At 40.6% G+C, this 24,216-nt stretch overlaps 1 protein-coding gene across 5 annotated transcripts in view; it reads left to right on the top strand.

The window, feature by feature from the left end:
- Positions 1 to 24,216, top strand: part of cep104 (centrosomal protein 104) — a 376,777-nt gene that overhangs the window by 245,872 nt on the left and 106,689 nt on the right. For all 5 annotated transcript variants that reach the window (XM_068017520.1, XM_068017519.1, XM_068017521.1 and 2 more), the window contains one exon: positions 9,209 to 9,245. In XM_068017520.1, the coding sequence (XP_067873621.1) occupies positions 9,209 to 9,245 (37 nt within the window). The remainder of the gene's footprint in view (positions 1 to 9,208; positions 9,246 to 24,216) is intronic.

A 24,216-nucleotide genomic window follows, 5' to 3' on the forward strand; every position in this document is an offset into this window, starting at 1 on the left:
AGCTTTTGAAGTGCAGTCAAAAGTTGTAATGTAGGAAACATGACAGCCAATTTGAGTACAAGAAGCCCCCACAAACAGCAATGTGATAATGACCAGATAATCTGTTCTTGTGATATTGATTGAGGGATAAATATTGGCCAGGACACCAGGGTAACTCCCCTGCTCTTCTTCGAAATAGAGCCAGAGTTTCTTTTACATCCACTGACGCAGGCAGATGGGCCTCATTCAAAAGACAGCACCTTTGACAGTGCAGCACACCCTCAGTACTTCACTGGAGTGCCAGCCTTCATTTTCATACTCAAGTTCTGGAATGGGACTTGAATCCAGGACCTTGTGACTCGAGTGAGAGTGTTACCAACTGAGCCATGGCTGATACATATGTAGCAACTTTAATGTTAAAATAAACCTTAACGTGTTCACAAGGGCATAAGGAAAACTGAATATTGAGCCAGGGAAGGAACTATTAGATGGGGCTGCCAAAAGCTTGGTTGGAGAGGATTTTAAAGAGAGTTTTAATGAGAAGGGTTTGTAGAGGCATAGGGTCTTGAGAGGGAATTCAAGAATGTGGGGGTCCAGTTGGTAAAGACACTAGTCAATACTGGGGCAAAGGGAGTGGTTGTACAAGAGTTTGGGGATCTGGAGGAGGTTGCAGAGATAGGGAGGAACCAGGCCATGGAAGGATTTAAACACAAGGGTGATAATTTTAAAATATGGTCGTGCAAAAATTATGGTGAAGTAGAAAGAAATATGAGAACCATCATTGGAAAGAAATAAAACCCCTATTTTACACTGTCGTCGTCTTCTCTCTTCTCTTCTTCTTTGGCCTCCTTATCTCGAGAGACAATGGATAAGCGCCTGGAGGTGGTTAGTGGTTTGTGAAGCAGCGCCTGGAGTGGCTATAAAGGCCAATTCTAGAGTGACAGGCTCTTCCACAGGTGCTGCAGAGAAATTTGTTTGTCGGGACTGTTACACAGTTGGCTCTCCCCTTGCGCCTCTGTCTTTTTTCCTGCCAACTACTAAGTCTCTTCGACTCACCACACTTCAGCCCCGCCTTTATGGCTGCCCGCCAGCTCTGGCGGACGCTGGCAACTGACTCCCACGACTTGTGATCAATGTCACAGGATTTCATGTCGCGTTTGCAGACGTCTTTAAAGCTGTACATCACCTCTAAAGTGCAAAACCTCCCAAGACACCTTTTCAGAATAGCAAGAGGATAGGAACCCTGAGCTTTAGAGGAATGATTGAAGGCCTGGGCGCAAAGATGAGTCTTGAGCAGGTTTCCAGAAGAGGAGGGCGAAGTAGTAACAGCAGAAAATGCTGGAAATACTCAGCAGGTTAGGAAGCATCTGTGGACAGAAAAACAGAGTTAATGTTTCAGGTCTGTGACACCGTTCATCAGAACCTTTTCCAGCATCCCCAGAGGTTTGCTTTTGTATTGACGAAGTAATAAGTTGGAGATATATTGGGGGGGGGGGTGTGGAGGTGGGGGGATATCTTGGAAGAAAAGGCCTTAAAATGGTGCAGCTTAAATTGCTTAAAAATGGAGGGATTGAATAGGAGGCCAGAATTTAGTGACTAAATGCAATAGCAGAAAGTAAGGAGTAAGTTGAAAAGATGGGTTGAAACATGGCAGCAGAGGGATTTTAAGTAAAGAATGCAAAATTTTAAATCAGTTTCTTGGTCGTGCAGGAAGCCAGTGTAAATACTGGAGGATCAGAGTGACTGGTATGCGGAGCTGGATGTCTAACAAGATACGGCAGCTGCATTTTGGACAATTTGAGCTTGTGGAGTGCTGGCAAAAGAAGGCCAGCAAGGAGAGCCTGGAGGTGGAAATGAGGATGAGCTGTTTTGGTGGTGGAGAGGATGTGGGGCTTGAAGCTCAGTTGGAATATGCTGCCAAGGTTGTGCACAGTCTAGTTTAGCATTAGGGATTGGATTCAGTGTCAAAGGAACAGAGGCTGCTGCAGGTGCCCAGAATGTCCTGTTGAATGAAGCTGTGGCCTTTCCAAGACTTGACATTTGACAGGCTGTCTGACGAGATGGGGATGGGTGAGCCATCAAAAGAAGCAGTGGAAGGGCAGAGTCAACCATTTATCAGCATACATATGGAGGTTGATCGCTTGGCTATGGGAAATGCTACTAAGGGGCAGCATTTTAATGGGACAAAGGAAAGGGGCCAAGGATGAATCCTTGGGGACTCCAGAAGTTACTTTATTGGGTAGCAGAGAGAAACCTTTACTAGAGATGTGCTAGCTGTGTCCAGAGAGATCCACATAAGAGGCATCTGGACAGGTACTTGAAGGAGAAAGGCATAGAGGGATATGGAATTATTGCAGGCAGGTGGGATTAGTATAGACAGGCATTATGGTCGGCATGGACGCGATGGGCCGAAGGGCCTGTTTCTATGCTGTATGACTATGACACGCAGGAATCTTACAAGGATAGTCTCACAGAGTTGAATGACAGAAGAAAGGTGGTTAAGAAGAATAGAAGTTTACATTGCAGAAAGGTCAGAGAGAATGACCATGCTACTGTCACAGTCACTGAGAATTACATTTATAGGTTTGGACAAGGCAATCTTTGTGTTCCAGCACACGCAGGAACCAGACTGGAGGGATTCAAGTGTTTAAATCACGTAAGACTCTTTAAACTTGCACTTCAAACCAGATTTCTCTTCCCTCAAGCAGTTACAGCAGGAGATCAGTCTGTATTTCAAATGTTATTTGGTCATCTTTGTTCCAGTCAATAAATATTGGGAAGGAAGAGTATTTTGCTCCTGCAGCACAAATGCAAACCTTCCTATTAATAGTGAAGTTTGTAAACTACAAAAAGACGTCAGTTGGAAAAAAGTTCTGTTGTAAGTAATTACCGGCACAGTCGTGCTTTGTTGATCTCCGTGTCTCCTGCATTTATTTTCATATTTAATTTCTCACAGTACATGGCAGGTAAAAACATCATCTTTATGCAAATTCATGTTGCCATGTTATCTTAATGATTAAGGTAAGCTTTTAATTTAATTCAATTTAAGTCAAACATAGGATCAAACATCACAAGCAAGCAGGTAGGTGATTGGTTTGGGCAGAAGCTACCTGTTTGGTGAGTATCTAGTCAGTGATTAAGGTCCATTCTATTCCTAACGTTTAAAATAGTAAAGGAACTAGTGGTAAGCTTAATAAAATATATTAAAATAAAGGAAAATAAAATAAATAATTGAATAAAATAATTAAGTAGTTAATTAAAACACATTAAGGATGGCAGGACTGGTGATGTGTCACGGCTGCAGCATGTGGGAGCTCCTGGATGCCAGTGTGATCCAGGGCAAACACGTCTACATTAAGTTTTTGCAGCTCGAATAGCTTTGGCTCAAAGTCTTTGAACTGGAGTCCGAGCTGCAGACACTGTGACACATCAGGGAGGGGGAAAGTTATTTGGACCTTTTGTACCAGGAGGTGGTCACACCCCTTAGGATAGGGTCTTCTGATTGAGTCAGGGACAGGAGAATGTGGCTGCAGCTGAGGCAGGAAAGGGGACTCAGAGGGCATGAGTGCAGGAGCCTCAGCCTTTGCGATTGTCCAGCAGGTTTGAGATTCTTTCAGCTTGTTTGGATGCGAGTGGGGGCTGAAGGGTCGATGAGCAATCTGACCATGGCACCATGGTACAGGAAGCCATTCAAGTGGAGGGAGAAAAAAAGGAATGTAGTGGTAGTAGGGGACAGTATAGTTAGGGGGATTGACATTGTTCTCTGCAAAGAGCGAAGGTCCAGACGTCTGTGTTGTCTGCTGGCTTCTCGACATCCGCTCAGGGCTGGAGAGGAACATACAGTGGGAGGGGGAGGATCCAGTCGTCGTGGTCCATGTAGGTACCAATGATATAGGCAGAACAAGGAAAGAGGTTCTGCATAGTCAGTATGAGGAACTAGGCACCAAATTAAGAAGCAGAACCTCAAAGGTAATAATCTCTGGATTATTACCTGAGCCACGTGCAAATTGGCATAGGGCAAATAAGATTAGAGAAATTAATGCGTGGCTCAAAGACTGGTGTGGTAGAAATGGGTTCCTGTTCGTGGGGCACAGGCACCAGTACTGGGGAAAGTGGTGGCTGTCCCATCGGGACGGTCTACACCCGAACCGTGCTGGGGCCGGTGTTCTAGCAAGCTGCATAACTAGGGAAGTAGAGAGAGTTTTAAACTGAATAGTGGGGGCAAGGGATCAAATTTGGGAAGATATGATAAATCAAGAAGTAGAGACAAGGCAAGAGAGAAAGGTATTTATATGGGAAATGATAAACTGACTGTGACAGGAAGGGACAGAGCATACAAATCTAAGAGTAAATCATCAGATAGGGCTAAAGGTTACAAAAATAATAAAAGGACAAAACTGAAGGCTCTGTATCTGAATGCACATAGCATTCGAAACAAAACCAATGAACTGAGAGTGCAAATAGAAATAAATATGATCTGATAGTCATTACAGAGACATGGCTGCAGGACGACATAGATTGGGACCTGAATATTGAAGGGTACATGGCATTTAGGAAAGACAGGAAGCTGGGAAAAGGTGGAGGGTTAGCTCTGTTAATTAATGATGGTATTAGCACAATAGAGAGGGATGACCTAAGTTCAAGAGACCAGGATGTAGAGGCAGTTTTGGTAGAGACGAGAAATTATAAAGGGAAGAAGTCACTTGTGGGAGTGGTGTACAGGCCACCGAACATTGAACACACTGTAGGATGGGGTATAAAGGAAGAACTAATGACAGCTTGTCAGAAAGGTACAGCAATAATTATGGGGGATTTTAACCTACATATAGACTGGAAAAATCTGATGGGCAGAGGTAGCCTAGATGAGGAGTACATCGAATGTTTTTGGGATAATTTCTTGGAAAAATACGTTCTGGAGCCAACCAGAGAGCAGGCTATACTAGTCCTGGTATTGTGCAACGAGATGGGATTAATTAATAACCTCATAATTAAGGCGCCCTTAGGTAGCAGTGATCACAATATGATTGAATTTTACATTCAGTTTGAGGGAGAGAAGAGTGGGTCCAAGACTAGTATTTTAAACAGGGCTATTATGAGGGCATGAAAGCAGAGCTAGCTGAAGTGAACTGGCAAATCAGGTTAAGGGATAGGTCAATAGAGATGCAGTGGCAGACATTTAAGGGGATATTTCAGAATACACAGAATAGATACATTTCAACGAAAAAGAAAAATTCCAAGGGTGGGACACACCATCCATGGTTAAAATTGAAAGAGTTAAAGATAGTATCAAACTTAAAGAAAAAAGCGCATAATTGTGCAAAGATGGGAGGCAGATCAGAAGATTAGACAATATGAAAAACAGCAAAGAATGACTAAAAGATTGATAAGGAAGGTAGGATTAGACTATGAGAGAAAGCTAGCTAGAACTATAAAGACAGATAGGAAGAGTTTCTATGGATATTTAAAAAAGAAAAGAGTTAAAGTGAGTGTTGGTCCTGTAGAAAGTGAGTCTGGGGTATTCGTAATGGATAATAAGGAGATGGCAGATGAATTGAACAGATATTTTGCATCGGTCTTTACTATTGCGGACACAAGTAACATCCCAATATTAGCTGTAAGTCAAGAAATGGAAGGGAGGGAGGAACTCAAGAAAATTACGATCAATAGGGAAGTGGTACTGAACAAATTGTTGGAGTTGCGGACTGACAAGTCCCCGGGTCCTGATGGACTTCATTCTAGGGTCCTAAAAGTGGCTAGTGACATAGTTGATGCATTGGTTTTAATTTTCTAAAATTCCCTAGTTTCGGGGAAAGTTCCGTTACCTTGGAAAATTACCGAATGTAAATCCTTTATTCAAAAAGGGAGGGAGACAGAAAGCCGGAAACTACAGGCCAGTTAGCTTAACATCTGTCTTGGGGAAAATATTAGAAGCTATTATTAAAGACATTCTGGCAGGGCATTTAGAAAAATTCAAGGTAATCAAGCAAAGTCAACATGGTTTTGTGAAAGGGAAATCATGTTTAACCCATTTATTGGAGTTCTTTGAGGGAGTTACATGTGTTGTGGATGAATGGGAACTGGTGGATGTATCATACTTAGATTTCCAGAAGGCATTTGATAAGGTGCCACATCAATGGTTATTGCAGAAAATAAAAGCTGGTGGTGTAGGAGTAACATATTGGCATGGATAGAAGATTGGCTGGCTGACAGGAAACAGAGTAGGCATAAATGGGTCATTTTCTGGTTGGCGAGATGTAGCGAGTGGTGTGCCACTGGGATCTGTGCTGGGGCCTCAACTTTTTACAATTTATATGAATGACTTGGGTGAAGGGACCAAAGGTATGGTTGCTAAATTTGCTGATGACACAAAGATAGGTAGAAAAGTAACTTGTGAAGAGGACATAAGGGATGTAGATAGGTTAAGTGATTGGGCAAAGACCTAGCAAATGGAGTATAATGTGGGAAAGTGGGAAATTGTGCACTTTGGCAGGAAGAATAAAAAAGCATATCATCTAGATGGTGAGAGATTGCAGAGCTCTGAGATGCAGAGGGGTCTGGGTGACTTAGTGCATGAATCGCAAAATATTAGTATGCAGGTACAGCACGTAATCAGGAAAGCTAATAGAATGTTTATTGTGAGGGGAATTGAATACAAAAGTAGGGAGGTTATGCTTCAGCTATACAGGGCATTGGTGAGACCACATCTGGAGTATTGTGTACAGTACTGGTCTCTTTATTTAAGGAAGGATATAAATGCGTTGGAGGCAGTGCAGAGAAGGTTTACTAGACTAATACCTAGAATGGGCGAGTTGTCTTAAGAGGAAAGGTTGGACAGGCTAGGCTTATATCCGCTGGAGTTTAGGAGAGTAAGAGGTGACTTTATTTGAAACATATAAGATCCTGAGGGGTCTTGACAGGGTGGATGTGGAAAGGATGTTTCCCATTGTGGGAAATCTCGAATTAGGGGTCACTGTTTAAAAATAAGAGATCGCCCATTTCAGACAGAGTTGAAGAGAAATTTTTTCTGAGGGTCATAAGTCTTTGGAATTCTCTTCCTCAAAAGGCGGTGGAAGCAGAGTCTTGAAATATTTTTAAGGCAGAGGTAGATAGATTTTTGATAAGCAAGGGTTGGAAGATTATCGGGGTTAGGTGGAAATGTGGAGTAATCAGTTCAGCCATGAACTTATTGAATGGCAGAGCAGGCTCGAAGGGCCAAGTGCCCTACTCTTGCTCCTAATTTGTATGTTTGTATAAGCAGTATTTTTAAACTAATAAAGGAAGAGAAAGTCGATTATAATCCACTTTTTACTGTCAATGTAGAATTACCAAAAATAAATTATTCAGATTAGATTATAGTTGGATGATTTCTCCCTGTTGCCTGTTTTAAAACAATTCAAACTTTCACACATAGAATTTTAGACCTGGTAAGTATGGCCTTCTTGGAAGGGACGGATTACTTTTGACCTGTCGTTCTGAAAGCTTTTCACCAGTTGGGGGCACCTGACCTTGTGGCTGAGTCCATTGTAGACTAATAGATAGTTGACCACCATGAGTAGGCAACAACTCCATTATCATCAAATCCTGCAATTGCCAGAATGGTAGAAGACGAACTAGATGGACCTCAGCCTTTCTCATCTAGCAATTCTTATGTTTCTAGAACTAAGCATGGAAAAATCAATTTTTGTATTAAAGGTTGAATGTTCTGTATAGCACCAACATTCTTTTTATTTATTCAGGAACAATGATTAGCTCAGTGGTTCTTGACTTTACTGAGGTGGGTCCCCACTGCCTATGAATTCTGTAAAGAAATAGTAGAACAACAGAAGCCTCTAACTACCCTTTGTAGCTTTGAACGGGAGAACCTTTCTAGTCAATTCCTCCAGAATGTAGTCGTCTTATTACTGGCAGAGCTCCTGTGTCATTGCTCACAGTAAATCAGAGGCTCCTCAGCTGTGTGCAACTCTCTCTCTCTCTCCCTGCACGCCCCCACTATGGCAACAAGGCATGGGTTTTATGGACAGGAAATGCACAATTAACACAACTTTTACTAAGGTGCTTAGATATAGATTTTCACATTTGAGATCCTCCTTGCATGCAAGAGCTGCAGCATCTTTGCATTTATGTATAAATTACAACCTTTCAAGGGAATGTAAAATAGCTAAAATTATGTTACGGTTGATGAAAGAAGGTTGAGATTTTCTTTTCTCTTTCTGATTTGTAGTGAGGTTGGTCAGGATTTTTTTCTGTGTTCATGATGAAAGAACAAACTCATTTATTATAATGTAATGCTTCACTATTTGTTAACGTAGTTGTGGAATTGCTAGTTACATGTCACTTAGAGACAGGCTGCAATATCGCTTAACTCCATCTTACACCTGAAACAAGATGCACCCCAGTCATTGTGCTTTAGCACAGTGCCTCCTTTTGTTTGGTCATTAAACAAACCATAAAACTTCTAAACACCAGTGGCACCCACCCCTCTACTGCAGAGAAGAATTCAGTGAGAGGCAGCAGCAAGTTGACAGAATCAAACAGGAGATGGCCACAACGGGCAACAGATGTGGACTTCAGTTGTTTAATACATAGAATGCTAAAGAGAATGCATTGTAGCGTATTTCAGCTGCTGATTGGTAGTAATTCCGCTATAGTAGAGAGAATATGTCTTTGAATCCCGCCAAGACAGTTTGGGAAATTAGAATTTTTTTTTTGGAAGAAAACCTTTTATTTCCAGGTTATCAATAAAAGTGACCATGAAACTGTCAGATGGTCATAAAAACCCAACTGGTTTAATATCCTTTAGGGAAAGAAACCTGTCATTGCTACATGGTCTTGCCTATGTGACTCCGGCCTACAGGAATATGAAGTGGCCTACCAAGCCACTGCTCCAGAGTGACTAAGGATGGGCAATAAATGCTGACTTTGCCCACATCTTAAGAATGAATTGAAAAAAAATTCCATCCAACAAAATGAAAATATGGTGCATGGATAATGATCACCAAAAAAAAAATCCTTTTGTCTTTGGAATGAAAAGATCTGTTGGAACACAATCCAAAATCAAGGCACAATACTCTGTTCCAGTGTGCTCCTGTTCCAGGATAGTGGCTTTGGATTTACTTTTAATAGTTTTATTTCTGCTGATGGTGTGACTATATATTAACTAACTGCATTCATTTTTTTCAATAATTATGCATGTGAGAAGGATTCTAATGGTTTAAATTCTTTTTTTTAGGGAAAAGACACAGAAAAGAGTAAACTTTCCAAAACAGGTTTGTGTGAATTCATTTTCTATTCCCATTCTTTTGTGAAAGAGTGGTTGAGCAATGGTTGAATGCTTATTTCTCAGTGTCAACCTATATTGGCTTTCCACTGCAGATCAACAGTGGACTGAGGGGCTAAAGTATAAATCTCACCTCTGTTTCCCAAAGTAGCAAAAATCTTTGGGTTCTCAGCTCATGGAAATAAAACCAAGATGGGTATATTGGACTCGGCTAACCTTGAACTACTTTAGTCTTTATTCACTGATTGAGAACTCAATTGTTTTTGGCAATTGGAGAACAGGCCCCAGAATTCTGTGTGTAACCATCTACACTGTTGAGTTCCCAATTTTGACCGCTGGCTTGATTACATAGGAACAGGCGTAGACCATTCAGCCCCTCAAGTCCGTTCTGCCATTCAGTTAGATCATGGCTGATCTGTGCCTGAACTCCATTTACTAGCTTTTGATCCAAATGTCTTGCTAACTTTACCTAACAAATATCTGTTGATCTCTCTCTTGAAAAAATTTCAGTTGACCTAGTATCCACAGCCTTTTTGGGGGAGAGGGTTGCAGATTTCCACAACCTTTTGCGTGGAAAATTCCTTCCTGATTTCTAAGATTGTGGCCGCCTTGTTCTGGATTCCTTCACCAGAGGAAATAGTTTCTTTATATTCCCCTAGCAAATCCCATTATCATTTTAAACACCTTGATAAAATCACCTCGCACTAAATTCAAGGGAAGACAAGTCAAGTTCATGCAACCGGTCCTCATAACTGTATACTAATCTAACCGTGAGCTGTCTGATTAGGTCAGTGATGCTAATTTGGAGGTCAGCTGGGGTTTACTTGGTAGCTTTTTAGTTTTCCATTACAAACACCAAGTGGAGACCCTTTTTTATGTAAACTGTGCTACATGGAGTCTAGAGAAACAATAGGCAAAAAGTTGGGAGTCTGCTTTCTCAATACTTTTTTAATGATCACTGCTACTGGTGTGAAATAAGCCTTCAAGTGCAAGTTAGTGAATGCAGAGAGTTAGAGCCATGTGCTATGTACTCAGTAAATTAAACCTGTAGGTCAGCAGTTACACAAGCTGGAAATTGTTTTCCTTTTAATTGCATGACAGGAAGAATTATACTACAACTGGGTTATAAAACTCAGTTTTCTCCAGCTTGGTATTGGTTTGGAGAGTTAAGTAACAGGAGGGGGGAAAACGAAACGATCAAAGGTGACACTTCCCTTTACCTTCACTCTTTTGATTACCAAATGAAAATTATTTCACTGCTTATTTTCAAATTTCCCTGCAGTCAAGTGCAAAAAAGATGCAAACATGAATTTGTGACTTCAGTTATATGACCATTAAATTTGTTTGTTTGTTCTACTTTGTATTATAAACGGAAACTGCTTTCATTAAAAAGTTACCCGTCACTAGTATTAATATGAAGATAACATGAGCATTAATTGCTAGAATCTTTTGACAGTTCCAAGTCAATCTGAAAGTGTCATTGTAAACAGATGTTTCATTTTTATGAGAACTTGTATCACCCATAAATCTGAAAATCCCAGCTATCACAAGCAGGATGGCTGCTACATTGTAAGCTATTTTAACTAAAATTGAGCAAATCTTACTGAAACTTTTATTTTTATTAAATTGTTACAGTTGGCATTGCTTTGAGGTTTATTCAGTAATAAAATAGTTTGTTTGATTTATTCTTTAAAGTATGACCATTGTCTTTCCCCCTGCTCCCCTCCAAAAGATTTGTCTCTTTGTTGAGGTATGTTGGCACTCTTTGGGTCCTTACCCACGTTTGCACCTTGGCTGTGAGTGCCTGTAATATTTAAAATCACTGCAGAGGCTTTCATAGATGAGCTTAGTCCCTACCTAAAGTACAGATGTGTGCTTCCAGTCAATTTCTCCTCCTGAATTCACGCATTACCATTACATTATGTTTTTAGATGAGTACTTTATTTTTTATTTGTTCTTGGATTGTGGGTGATGGTGATAAGGCCACATAGAAACATAGAAAAATGGGAGCAGGAGTAGACCATTCGGCCCTGCTCCGCCATTCAAAAAAGATCATGGCTGATCGTCTAATTCAGTACCCTGTTCCCGCTTTTTCCCTATATCCCTTGATCCATTTGCCATTAAGAAATATATCTATCTCCTTCTTGAATATATTTAATGATTTGGCCTCCACTGCCTTCTGCGGCAGAGAATTCCACAGGTTCACCACCCTCAGTGAAGAAATTTCCCCTCATCTCGGTTCTAAATGGCATACCCCTTATCGTGAGACTGTGACCCCTGGTTTTGGACTCCCCAGCCATCGGGAACATCCTCCCTGCTTCTAGCCTGTCTAGTCCTGTTAGAATTTTATAGGTTTTTATGAGATCCCCTCTCATTTGTCTAAACTCTAGTGATTATAGGCCTAGTCAAACCAATCTCTCCTCATACGTTAATCCTGCCATCCCAAGAATCAGCTGAGTAAATCTTCTTTGCACTCCCTCCATGGCAAGAACATTCTTCCTCAGATTATTATCCATCTCTAGTTGTCCTGAGAAGGTGATCATGGGCGATTGTTTTTATGACCAAATAGGTCACTAGGCCGCTTCAGAGAAAACCCAAGAGTCAAACGCTGGTGTAGGACTGGCGTCGCACTTGGGCCAGACCAGGTAAGTATGGTTGGTTCAGATTCCCAAAGACCCAGTTTGACTTTTATGACAGTCTGGTAACTTTCATGGTCATTTTTCTGGTGTGTATGTTGTAGGTTTTCCCAGTGAGCCTTTTTCTTGAATAGAATTTGTCTCTAATCCACCATACCTGGTAATGGATAAGTGATTGTTGATAAATTACAGCTGTTTTGGATTAGAACCTGGTGATCTGTTTATGTTGCAGAATTGCCTCCTCTCGTGCACTTGTATTGTAATGTTCCATCATAGAATAAATGACTCGGTGTTATCAGAGTTCAGAACCCCAATAAGGAGATAATTTCATTGCGTCATCAGAGGCAAAATGCTGCTGGAACTTGTTGTATTGGTCTGATGTTTTGATCCAAGCTGTGGGCTGGCTGAGATTTCTGTGCTCCTGCAGGTCAGCAATGTGATTTGAATGTTGTTGGCCTTTGAATCTTCCCCTGGATTGCAGGCATGACCTGCAATCAGAATAATAGTCACAGATGTGGCTTTTGAGCACCTTTACATAGGCAGTTCTTGTCATAGTCATTATGGCACAGAAGGAGGCTATTTGGCCCATCAAGTCCATGCAGGCTTTCTGTAGAGAAATCCAGTTAGACCCATTCCCCCCACTCTATCCCTGTAACTCTGCAACTCTATTTCCCTCACGTACCTATCCAATTTCCTTTTGAAATTGACTGCCTTCACTTCCACCACGCTCATAAGCAGCAAGTTCCAGGTTATTATCACTCACTGTCAAAATGTTCTTCCTCGCATTCTACCTGCATTTCTTGACCAAAACCTTGTACCATCAGCTGATGGGAACAGCATTTCTTTGTGCACTTTATCTAAATCTGACATAATCTTGAACACCTCTGTCTGATCTCCTTTGCTGCAGGGAGAACAACCCCAGCTTCTCCTTGTAGCTAAATTCCATCATTCCTGGAATCATTCTGGAAAATCTTCTCTGCTACCTCTCAAGGGCCTTCACATCCTTCCTAAAATGTGGTGGCCAGAACTGGATGCTGTATTCTAGTTGTAGCCTAACCAGAGCTTTATTAAGGTTCAGAATAACTTCCCTGCTTTTGTACTCAATGTTAAATTTCAAAAAGTTTGTTATGGACAGAAAATGCTGGAGCCTATCTTTATTCAGTTTCACATTTATTGTACAGAGTAAAAGGATTACAAACATGTAGCTGCTCACTCAAACCCTCCATCAGTCTCAGTGAGTGCTTATAAGTGCAAGTAAGACCCCAACTAACATCCTCCACCAGCAAATAATCAAACAATTAATACACAATTGACAGATTAACATTCCCTTCTTTATAATATGTGGATTAACATGCTCAAAACATTTCAAAATAAATTCCATCATGGGCATTACTTTGAGAGACGTCCCTCCTCTGGCACCCCTAACAATTTCTTTGTACTAGCATTTCTTTGTGAAACAATCGAATAGCTGATGACTTGCATCTACCCATTTAGGTTTGGAGATTTTCTTTCTCTCCAGCATTTGTTTCAATCCAGCAAGGTCAATACGTAGTCTTTTCTCACTCATTTTTTGTACAGTGTACATTGTCCCACAAAGAATGATTATCCACATAACATTCAATGGGTATCCTATCTTCGGAATGTCCCTTGTTCAGAATTTCACCAGAATTATTTGACAATTAGAACCCCGTATCCATTTCCTCCTCAAGACAGTGTTTCTGCAGCTAAATTGCTTTTAACAACCCATTTTATTTTCTTAGCCTCCCAAGCTAAAGGACAAACTTTCCCATTTTCACCCATCAAAAATATTATGCAAGCAGCTGCACTCAAATATCCATCAGCAAGATTAGCATGTGAAGTATCACTAAAAATTAGCTTCATGTTCTTTGGGTCACCTAAGGATGGGAAATTAGTACATATTTCTCCAGATTTAGTTTTATTTGCCCTTAAAACATTCTCAACTTTTGGCTGTTTCATCATTGTGCTTAACTGCAGCACATCAAAACTAGTATCAGGCCTAGTCAGAGCACAACTAATTTAATTGACCAATCAAGCTTTGCAGTTGCTCAGTCTCTGCTTTAGATAGATCATCTTTCTGCGATGACCTAACACGATTATCTGGGATGGGAGTAACACTCTCTAAATAGGATTGTTTATTTAAAGTTATTCCAAACTTATTCTGCTTAATATATAAACCAATATGTTTAAAGGGCCCACAAGCCTGATTCCCAATCTTAAATTCTTCCCCAATTTTATTAACATTTCTCAATCTCCAGGACCAGTCCATAAGAAATAATCAACATGCATCATGAAGATGCCTGAAAATTTCCCTTTATGATACCAGTAAAACATTGCAGGATCTACTTTTAGTTGAACACAACCAATTTTCAACAAAACAGTTCTGAAAATTACTACACCCTGGAAGGATCTTTAAGGCCTTGCATTTGTTCAGTTTCCATAGTTTTCCTTCTGCATCTGCAGCCTCATTGGGTGGTTTCAGAAACACTTCTCTCTGAAAAGTATCACCCCGCAGAAATGCAGCTTTTATGTCAGTGGATCTAAACTCTCATGAATGTGTGGCCAAAAGAGCTAAAAAGATTTTCAAGATTACTTTTCCAGGTGTCGGAGAGTCCACTGTAACATCGGCATCACCCAGTTGCTCTTCAAAACCCCTTGCAACTAGCCTGCTTTAGCCTTGTACGTTCCATTGGGAAGGACTTCAGTACAAATCCATCAATGTGACGAGGTTGGCTGTCCCCTATCTGGTACCTCAGAAACTCCAAACTCTCTCCAACTCTCTAATTCTTTATATTTTGCTTCTCTTATTAGTGGCCGCCAATAAACGCGGATAAACTAAAACTTCTCGGTCATGAGAGCTTCTGCTTTTAGTTCTATTCCGAGACTGCTCTCTGGCCTTCCTTTCATTGTGGAATCTACTCAAACTACAGTCTCTGTTAGCACTTTGATGTCTTTCAGGACAATTGCTAGAAGATCTCCCTCACACGTTATCGGAGACTCTCCAGTACATGATCGCTTCCTTATGCAAGAGTCACTTCCAAACCCACTTTAGAACTTGCACTGTGCTTTTTCTTTACCCTCCACTCTTTCACCCCCATTCTGCCAGTCCATGGACCTTGCCTCTTGGCCATCATCTTGAACATTTAACCAATATTTAAACTTGCCTGTAGATTTTCCTGCTCGTCCCACAATTGCTGCATCCCTCCATCTATTAGACACTTCTGGAATATGTTAACGAATACCTACTCAGGGTGATTGTCCTTCGGATGCGATAGTTCTTTGAGTGTCGTGATCCCTCGCATTACTATCCAACCTTTTATCTACCTCATTCCATTCCTCAGGACGTTCATCTTAAAAGCACATGAGTATTTGAGGTACAGGATGCAAAAAGTTTCCCCTCTATCAACTTCTGAGATTTTGTAATCAGCCCCGGTCAATTGTGAGGAATGAACCTTAAATGTTTGATTTCCATGATTGATAGCTACTGTCTTACCATCATGATCAATTACCTTACCAGGGCCCTTCCATTCCCTATGACCCTCTCTTTTATAATACACCAAATCTCCTGAATTAAATTCTGCCTCACATGGCCTTATGCAATGCCTCAGGGCTCTCCAAATTTTCTCAGAGACCTTAGCCTTGATGAAAGCCCTTCTCCCTGTATGTAAAGCATTCAAATGTGCAGAAAATATGCAACTAATTGTAGTACCTTTTAGAGCAGGAGGACTGTCACATAGTACTGATGACAGTTTGGGATTCCCTCGAGAGACCAATTGCTGGGGACTGTATCCTCCAACCATCTGAAGCGAATTCTTTGCATGAACCGTCCATGCCAGGGCAATTAACAACTTGCAGTTTGGCTGGTCAACTAAGATTTTATGCAGCATTTCATCAACCACTGCGTGATGCCTTTCACAGAGCCTATTGCTGAAAGGACTTTCAGCTGCAGTATTCATAACCATAATGTTCATGCTTTCAGACATGTCTCTGAACTCGTCATTGGCAAATTCCCCTCCATTATTCAGTCAAAAACTTAGCTGGTGTCCCAAGTCCAGTCCCCATCCATTTCTGCATGATTTTATCTGTAATCACCCTTTCATCCTTGCTATTATTGTAGAAAGACCAAATCTAGTTGCTGGGTCTTGTTTTTGTCGCACACCTTTTAAATCCTTGGCAACTTCGTCATTAAAGTCACGTGTCAATGGAAGACTGACAATAGGATGTGATGGTGACCTCAATTTTTTCAAAACAGATTTCACACTTTTCACTAATTTCTTCTTTTCTCCTCATACTCTTCATCAATCAATCAAACTCACACCTGCAACCTTTAGCAGGGTTTTTAAATATCTGACAAGAAGGGTGAGCAAATTGTCTGTAACTTTAAGGCAATTTGCTTTTTATCTCTCTGATTTTTAACCCTGATGCCATTAATACTGTTGTAACACTGACTAGAAACATCAGGTTTTGTTAAGGTTATACAATAATGCCCTGACTGGATAAACTGCAAACTCGCTGACTTTCCAAAAACAATTGCCTTATGCTCCATGTCAAGTTTCATTTGTGCCTTTTTCATTGAAGGCTTACTCACTAGAGACGACATCAGTACTGATAAAGTGGCTTACTGCAGCCATTTTACATAGAATTACTACTCTCTTCAGTGACTGCAATGTGTTGTCATCACCAAACTTACAGCTGGTTGTACATTTATACTTCATAATCTTGTGTCGATCCTCACCGCTGAGTGGTTACAATGTTATCTGGATTCAATCAGTTCCACATACTGTCGATGTGCAAGCATTATTCTATACAGCGCAGCTGAACGAATCTGCAACTAACACATTCATCACAGGACCAAAACTCCTTGTGACTCATAAATCTGAACCAATTGTATCAGTATCTTCTGTCTCAGAATTCTGTGTTGTGTGTTATTTCAAGGACTCTGCCCCTTCGCTGAGGGCAGTTAATACTTTAATTCACATCTGAAGCACCTATTGACTGTTACTTGGGCATTCCTGGGATTCATTCGCATGTGATTACAGTTCCAATTCTGTCTTCCACTGTAATAGTCAGACCTGCAAATGGTGCTTTCGTCCTCATTCTTCCTGTCTTTAACTCTTCCATTATGCCTGCTTCCAATATCTGGACCATTTCGAAATCTAGCAAACATTGAGTCCTCCATTCTTTGTGTCACCGCCGAATGCCCTGTTTATCCTACCAGGACGCCAGAAATGACTACTTCCCCTGGCATTTCTTTAAGGCAGTAGACGTTTGATCCAACCGGGAGTCTTTGTCCAAGATCCAAACCCCAGTCAGAACCAGGAGCCTGTCCATATGCGATACCCTAGCACAATCTATCAAATTAAATGCTAGCACTGAAGCAGGAATCTCCAAATTGTATTTCCTCAATCTTCTATACATTCTGTTAAAGTCCATTAAATATTTCTCCATTGAATAACCATCTGTTTTCCAAAATCTATCAAAGTCTGACCACGCCTCATACACATTCAATAGGTCATCTTTCTTGTAAATTTAACCAAGAATTCTAATAGAAGATCCAACCCTTCATCAGTATTAAACTGACAAGCATCCAGTTCACAAAACGTTTTACTTTTACTGTTGGTAAGAAGTGACATTGCCAAGGCCATACCTTGTTTCCTCTTTGATAGAGATGTAATCCATGTCCACATAGCCACTTCATTCTTCCACTGGTCATATTTTTCAGATTCAGAACATCGGAGGGTAATCATACCCTGACAATTTACACTTGTTTCTGCCGTATTTTCCACAATATCCCATGAGATTTAAGTTTTCTATGTAAAAACATTTCCTAATTTCCAACCTTCAGCAATCATCCTCTGCTACCATGTTAAACTCCAGAAAGCTTGTTATGGAAGGATAATGCTGGGGTCTATCTTTTCTCCGTTTCATATTTATTGTGCAAAGTAACAGGATTATAAACAGGTAACTCCTCACTCAAACCCTCCACCAGTCTCAGTAAGTGTCTGCTTATAAATGCTCAAGTAAGAGCCCAGTTAACACTTTCGCCCTCCATATAATCAAACAATTGATACACAATTAACAGATTAATACTCAATACCTCTATATAGAAAGCCCAAGATCCCATATGCTTTGCTAACTAATGTGTGAATCTGTCATTACATCTTCAAAGATCGATCCAGTGCATTTGTTTAATCACGATCTGCTTTTTACAAATCTATACTGGCTCTCCTTAATTAACTCAAACCTCTCCAAATGCTTGATAATTCCTTCCGTGATTGTTGTTTCTAAAAACCTTACCCACCATTGCTGTTAAACTGACTGGCCTGGAGTTTACTAGGGTTAGCCTTACACCATTTCGTGAACAAGGGTATCACTGTTGCAACTTTCCAATCCTTTGGCACCTCCCCTCTATGTGCTCTGTTTCATTTTCGCCATATCCACCCTTTAAGGGAGTATTTGGCACCTGGGGCTAGCACATATTGCAGATTCACATTCCTTGGATGTAAAATAAACTAGGAATTAAATTGCTTCTAACTGTTACATTGGCAGTGATTAACTGACTTGTAGAAAACTGTTAGTCTTGTTAAGGAGGAACTTAATTAGGGCAAGGTAAAACCTGAGTGTTAAAACGTCCACTCAACATCAATAAAGTGGCATCCTGCCTGAGTCAGAATGCCTCCAGTCCATCAAATCTGTATTTATTTATCTTTAAGCTGTGTAATTTATTTAAAATAAATCATTATTGCCCTTAATGGGTTGCATTGGGAAATTGTTTTATAAAATACTCAAAAGTAGTTGCTTCTATCCTCTTTAACTCTGTGCTTTCTTGCACTGGCCACTCTGCAACCCAGTTTCACTATCAGCATAAAAGAAATATAAAATTTCTGGAATAGTAATCGCAGGTGACAGAATGCATTAGTGCGCTGGTTGGTTTGCCTTTTGACCCATACAAAGGTGTAAGATCCAAGATATGATCCATAGTCTGTGTTCATTGGCAAGTTCACAGTCTTCGCTGCTACCCGTTAGCCATTGTCAGCAAGTGGGTCTTGGGTAAAGATAGGGTCACCCGTAGCCATGGTGTCTCCATTCATGTTAGAAGAATAAAATGGCTGCGATGAGCATGTGTCACTGCTTTCAAGTGTGGAACAGAAATTGGTGAGGAAAGGAATGCTTTAAACTGCAATCATGGTAGTTTAAAGCAGTGTAAAGCTGAAATTGTTTAACATGGTTTTAATGCTGCTTTTGTGAGCTGTTCGAAGGTACGCGTCATCCTAAAAAGTGTGTTTCAGAAATTGTTTTTTCTATGAGGGAGTCCTAAGCAAGGCAGCTTACATTCAACACAGAAAAGAGGTTTCAGTTTTCCACCATCCGAGTATTTTGTTTTTGTACTACAAAAATGAGACTAGTGCACAAATTGGGAAATATATATGACTGGCACATTGTCAATAGTTGCTCTGCAACTTTTGACTGTTCGTACATTCCAGGTGGTATAAATTCAACCTATTAATCATGTTGTTTAATAAAGTACAATGATGAATAATTAACTTGGCAAAGGCTGTAAAGGGTCAATGTTTTGTCAAGTCAAATACATTTTCCCAATGTGTTTCATACAATGGGCAAATAATTTCTATGACTATCAGTTAGATTTTTCCCCTTTATTTCCTGTTTCAGTCTATAAGGAGACTGGATGAAAGGAGAGAAACAGTTTTGAAAAACAAAGTCACAGATGGGCTTTTGAGATAATTTCCCCTACAGCTATGAGTTTCTATATGACTTCCAATTCAAAGAACAGTACAGCACAGGAACAGGCCAATTGGCCCTCCAAGCCTGTGCCGATCATGATGCCTGCCTAAACTAAAACCTTCTGCACTTCCGGGGTCCGTATCCCTCTATTCCCATCCTATTCATGTATTAGTCAAGATGCCTCTTAAACATCGCTATCGTACCTGCTTCCACCACCTCGCCCGGCAGCAAGTTCCAGGCACTCACCACCCTCTGTGTAAAGAACTTGCCTCGCACATCCCCTCTAAACTTTGCCCCTCGCACCTTAAACCTATGTCCCCTAGTAACTGACTTTTCCACCCTGGGAAAAAGCTTCTGACTATCCACTCTGTCCATGCCACTCATAAAACTTTGTAATGTCGCCCCTCTACCTCCGTCGTTCCAGTGAAAACAATCCGAGTTTATCCAACCATTTATAAAACCATTGTCGATTGTTGTAAAGACGCATCTGGTTCACTAATGTCCTTTAGAGAAGGAAATCTGCTGTCCTTACCTGGTCTGGCCTACATGTGACTCCAGACCCACAGCACTCTTAAAATGCACTCGGAAATGAGCTAGTAGGCCACTCAGTTCATGGCCAATAAATGCTGGCTGTGCCAGCAACGCCCACATCTCACAAAATGAATTTTTTTTAAAAAGATTATTCAGCATCAGAGATGGAAAGGTCAGATGGTGAATACACGACAAGGGTTGAGATTAGAAGAAGGGATGGGGTCAGAAAGAAGTGAAGGGGAAGAAAGATATGGAGGGATGTTGCTTCCCATGAGCTGTTGGAGCTGGCATTCCTTAACACATGAAAGGATGAGACAAAGGATGAAATGAAATTGCTGAGCAAGACAGCTTTGAGATAGGGTGAGTTGGTGCTGCTGGAGAGAGAGGTCAATTGTGCACATGTGCTGGTGCATGACATGGAGTGTGGATCTCAGGATGCGGTGAGAATAGCAGTCTGAGGAATGTTGTATGTCTCAGAGTTATCTGTAATTTTGGGTGGATTGGAAACATGAAGCATGGAACTTCAGTTGAAATCCACCTGGAATAAATCGGAGCCGGAGACGGTCGCTGAGGAAGATGTGGCTGTGAAAACGAGTTTTGGTTGACACCTTGTCAAACACCAGAAGGGAAATGGAAAGCAATGAAGGTGAACAAGGTAAAAGAGACAAACAGAAATCCAGTCGGAGAGAAGAGCAGAACTTCTTCAAGGTAGGCATTCCTGGAAGAGTAGTGGCATAAATTAAACACTAAAATAAAAGCAAGATACTGCAGATGCTGGAAATCTGAAATAAAAACAGAAAGTACTGGAAATACTCAGCAGAGTTAACATTCTGATGGAAGGTCACAGACCTGAAACGTTAACTCTGTTTCTTTCTCCACAGATGCTGTCAGACCTGCTGATTATTTCCTGCTAAGTATTTACAGCACTTTGTTTTTATTTGAGTTCCAGCATCCGCAGTATTTTGCTGTTACATTAGTAAAGGTAAGGGAATGTTTGACACGTTCACACCTTACGTTTTTCCATTTTCATGTCCAACTGCACTTTTGGCCTAGCTCCTTTGTCCAACTACACTTTTGGCCAAGCTCCTTGTCTTCATATGTCTTAAGGGCAAAACACATTTTATATTTTAAAAATGATTCAGAGGTTGCATTGTGACATAGCTCTTTGGATTACTGATCTCCGATGTATCAATAAAACTCAAAGTTACCATCTTGGGAGAGAGGGAATTTGAAAGGAGATTTGCCCTGAGCCCCTCTTCCACTTTCCAGAGGCCAATTTCAGATCACCATTAGTGAATACTTGGAAGTTGTATCCCATCAAACCTTTTTCAGATATGGCTTATTCTGAAGAGGTAATGAATTCAAGAGGAGCGAAAATTGTTGTTTTGAAGTTTTTTAAAACATATTTGCTGGTGTCCTAACAGTGAGTACTGTTCCATGTGTGTTCTCCATTACCTCAAATTCTTCAAATGTGTGCATAAATTAATGTAGAGTTCCATTACTTCAGAAATGAAAATTTGCTAAACCTTGCACAAAGCTTTTCCCAGTGTAGATGTTGTTTGAGGTCTGGATCAGGTTGGGTCTGTCCAACATCCCCCTCCTCCAGTCCCCCCTCAAACTTCTGATCCAATACCTGTCATGGCTCGCATAAGTTGCTAGAGGGCTGTAGGCATCAAAAGAATCATACTTCCAGCATCAGTGACCATATTCAGGAGGAGAGAAAAAAAATGAGTTTTCTTTAACTAAACTAGCCTCTCAGTATCTCCTATAATTTATTTTGCTTCAGGTGATTTCTATGATTTGCCCTGTTTATGATGGCTGCTAAATCAGCACTCTAATTTGGCACCAATTTTCCAACCTGACACATAGCCAAGTGGCTGTAACCAGTTTGGCGATGGCAGTGGTGGAGAACATTGTGCAAAGAATTAATGGGAAATCCAAGTCTGAAGCAAGACAGCTGTTCAAAAATTTGCTGCACTTAAATTAGTCAAGACTTGAAAGGTGTGTTTCTGTATTGTTTTAGTTTTGAGCTTTATATTGCATATATACAATGTACAATGGTAACTTTATGGGCTCAATGTTTCTTGTATACTTGTACAACTTATAGTTTATAAATGGATTCTCTCACTCTTTCACACAGCTGCTTATGAGGTCATCAGGATAACATGAATAAAATAAAACTTGCCAACTTGTCAGTTTATTCCAGGCAAAACTATGAGTTACGTTTGCTATTTTACAGAGAGCCATCAAAAATCCACGTGCAATTCCAGTTGACATTAAAACCGATACATATTCAAAATTATGGTTATAATCCATTCTGTTTATTCCTTTTGTACTGGTCTACAAAGATTGTAATATAAGCCATATGAGTCATGAAACCTGGTTTCATGCTGGTGCCAGTTGAGACACATACTAGCCTAACATGAGATTGAACTTCAAGGGTAAATCAACTAACCATCAAATCTCCCTCAAATCTTACATGCAGTCTCTGCACACTACTACTGCGTCACATTCTACCAGTCACCTAATGTGCTTCTGCTGTAATGGACCTTTTTAAAGAAAATAAGTAATTATTTGGAGTACAGCTGCCCTCCTGAGAGCATTCAACATAAACTGGCACAGTTGAACTAAACTGCTGTCACTAATTCCATACATTGGACCTACATTGTGGCTGTGTACCCCAGCAATAATTGTGCTGTCTGTTTCAATGACTGGTAGGAAAACTGCATTCAAGCCAGAAGTACGTAGAGCAAGTGGTGGTTAAACAATTGAACTGTTAACAGTTTTAGAGCTTGTATTAATATACAATTGGGTTTCAATTAAAAGCCTAGGAAGCATTAACTGTGATCCAACTTATCTCTGTCAAGGAATATGCAATGAGTGATCCTTAAGAACTCATTTCTAGTTGGCTTTCATTGTACAAATACAATATGAATAATTGATAAGTCATAGGAAAATATTAAACCTTGTTCAAAGCCATAGTAATACAAAAATAAGCTTTATAACTTTATAAACTTCGCTTTCAACCCCACCGAAAATTAAATAGTGGAGCAGAAAAAATCAAATCTGCATCTCTTCACACCATGGTACTGCAAAACGAATTTACACATTATCATGAATTAGTTTTCATGTTGGGTAATAGGATCATAGGAAATAGGAGCAGGGGTAGGCCATTCAGCCCATTGAACCTGCTCTGCCATTCAAACAGATCATGGCTGATTATCTACCTTGATGCCATTTTTCCCCACTATCACATATCCCTTGATGTCGTTAGTATTCAGAAATTTATCAATTTCTGTCTTGAACATGTATAACGATTGAGCTTCCACAGCCCTCTGGGGTAGAGAATTCCACATATTCATCAACCTCTGAGTAAAGAAATTCCTCCTCATCTCAGTCTTAAATGGCCTGTCCCTTATTCTGAGACTGTGTCCCCTGGTTCTAGACTCACCAGCCAGAGGAAACATCCTATCCACATCCACCCTGTCACACCTTGTAAGTTTCATTGAGATCACCTCTCATTCTTCGAAACTCTAGAGAATACAGGCCCAGTTTCTGCAATCTCTCCTTATAAAACAATCCCACCATCCCAGGGATTAGTCTGGTGAACCTCCATTGCACTACCTCTATGGCAAGTATATCCTTCCAAAGGAGACCAAAACTGTACATAATACTCCAGATGCGGTCTCACCAAGGCTTTATAGAATTGAAACAATACATCTTTACTCCTGTACTCCAATCCCCTTGCAATGAAGGCCAACATACCATTTGCCTTCTTAATTGCTTGCTGTACCTGCATACTAGCTTTTAGTGACTCAAGAACAAGGACACCCAGGTCTCTTTGGACATCAACTCTTCCTAATCTTTCACCATTTAAGAAATGCTCTGCCTTCCTGTTTTTTCTACCAAAGTGAATCACTTCACACTAATTCACTTCATATTCCATTTGCCATGTTCTTGCCCATTCACTTAGCCTGCCCAAATCCCCTTGAAGCCTGCATAAGAACATGCAAATTAGTAGCAGGAGTAGGC

The sequence above is a fragment of the Heterodontus francisci genome, chromosome 37 (assembly GCF_036365525.1).
Source record: "Heterodontus francisci isolate sHetFra1 chromosome 37, sHetFra1.hap1, whole genome shotgun sequence".
In the NCBI taxonomy this organism is placed as follows: Eukaryota; Metazoa; Chordata; class Chondrichthyes; order Heterodontiformes; family Heterodontidae; genus Heterodontus; species Heterodontus francisci.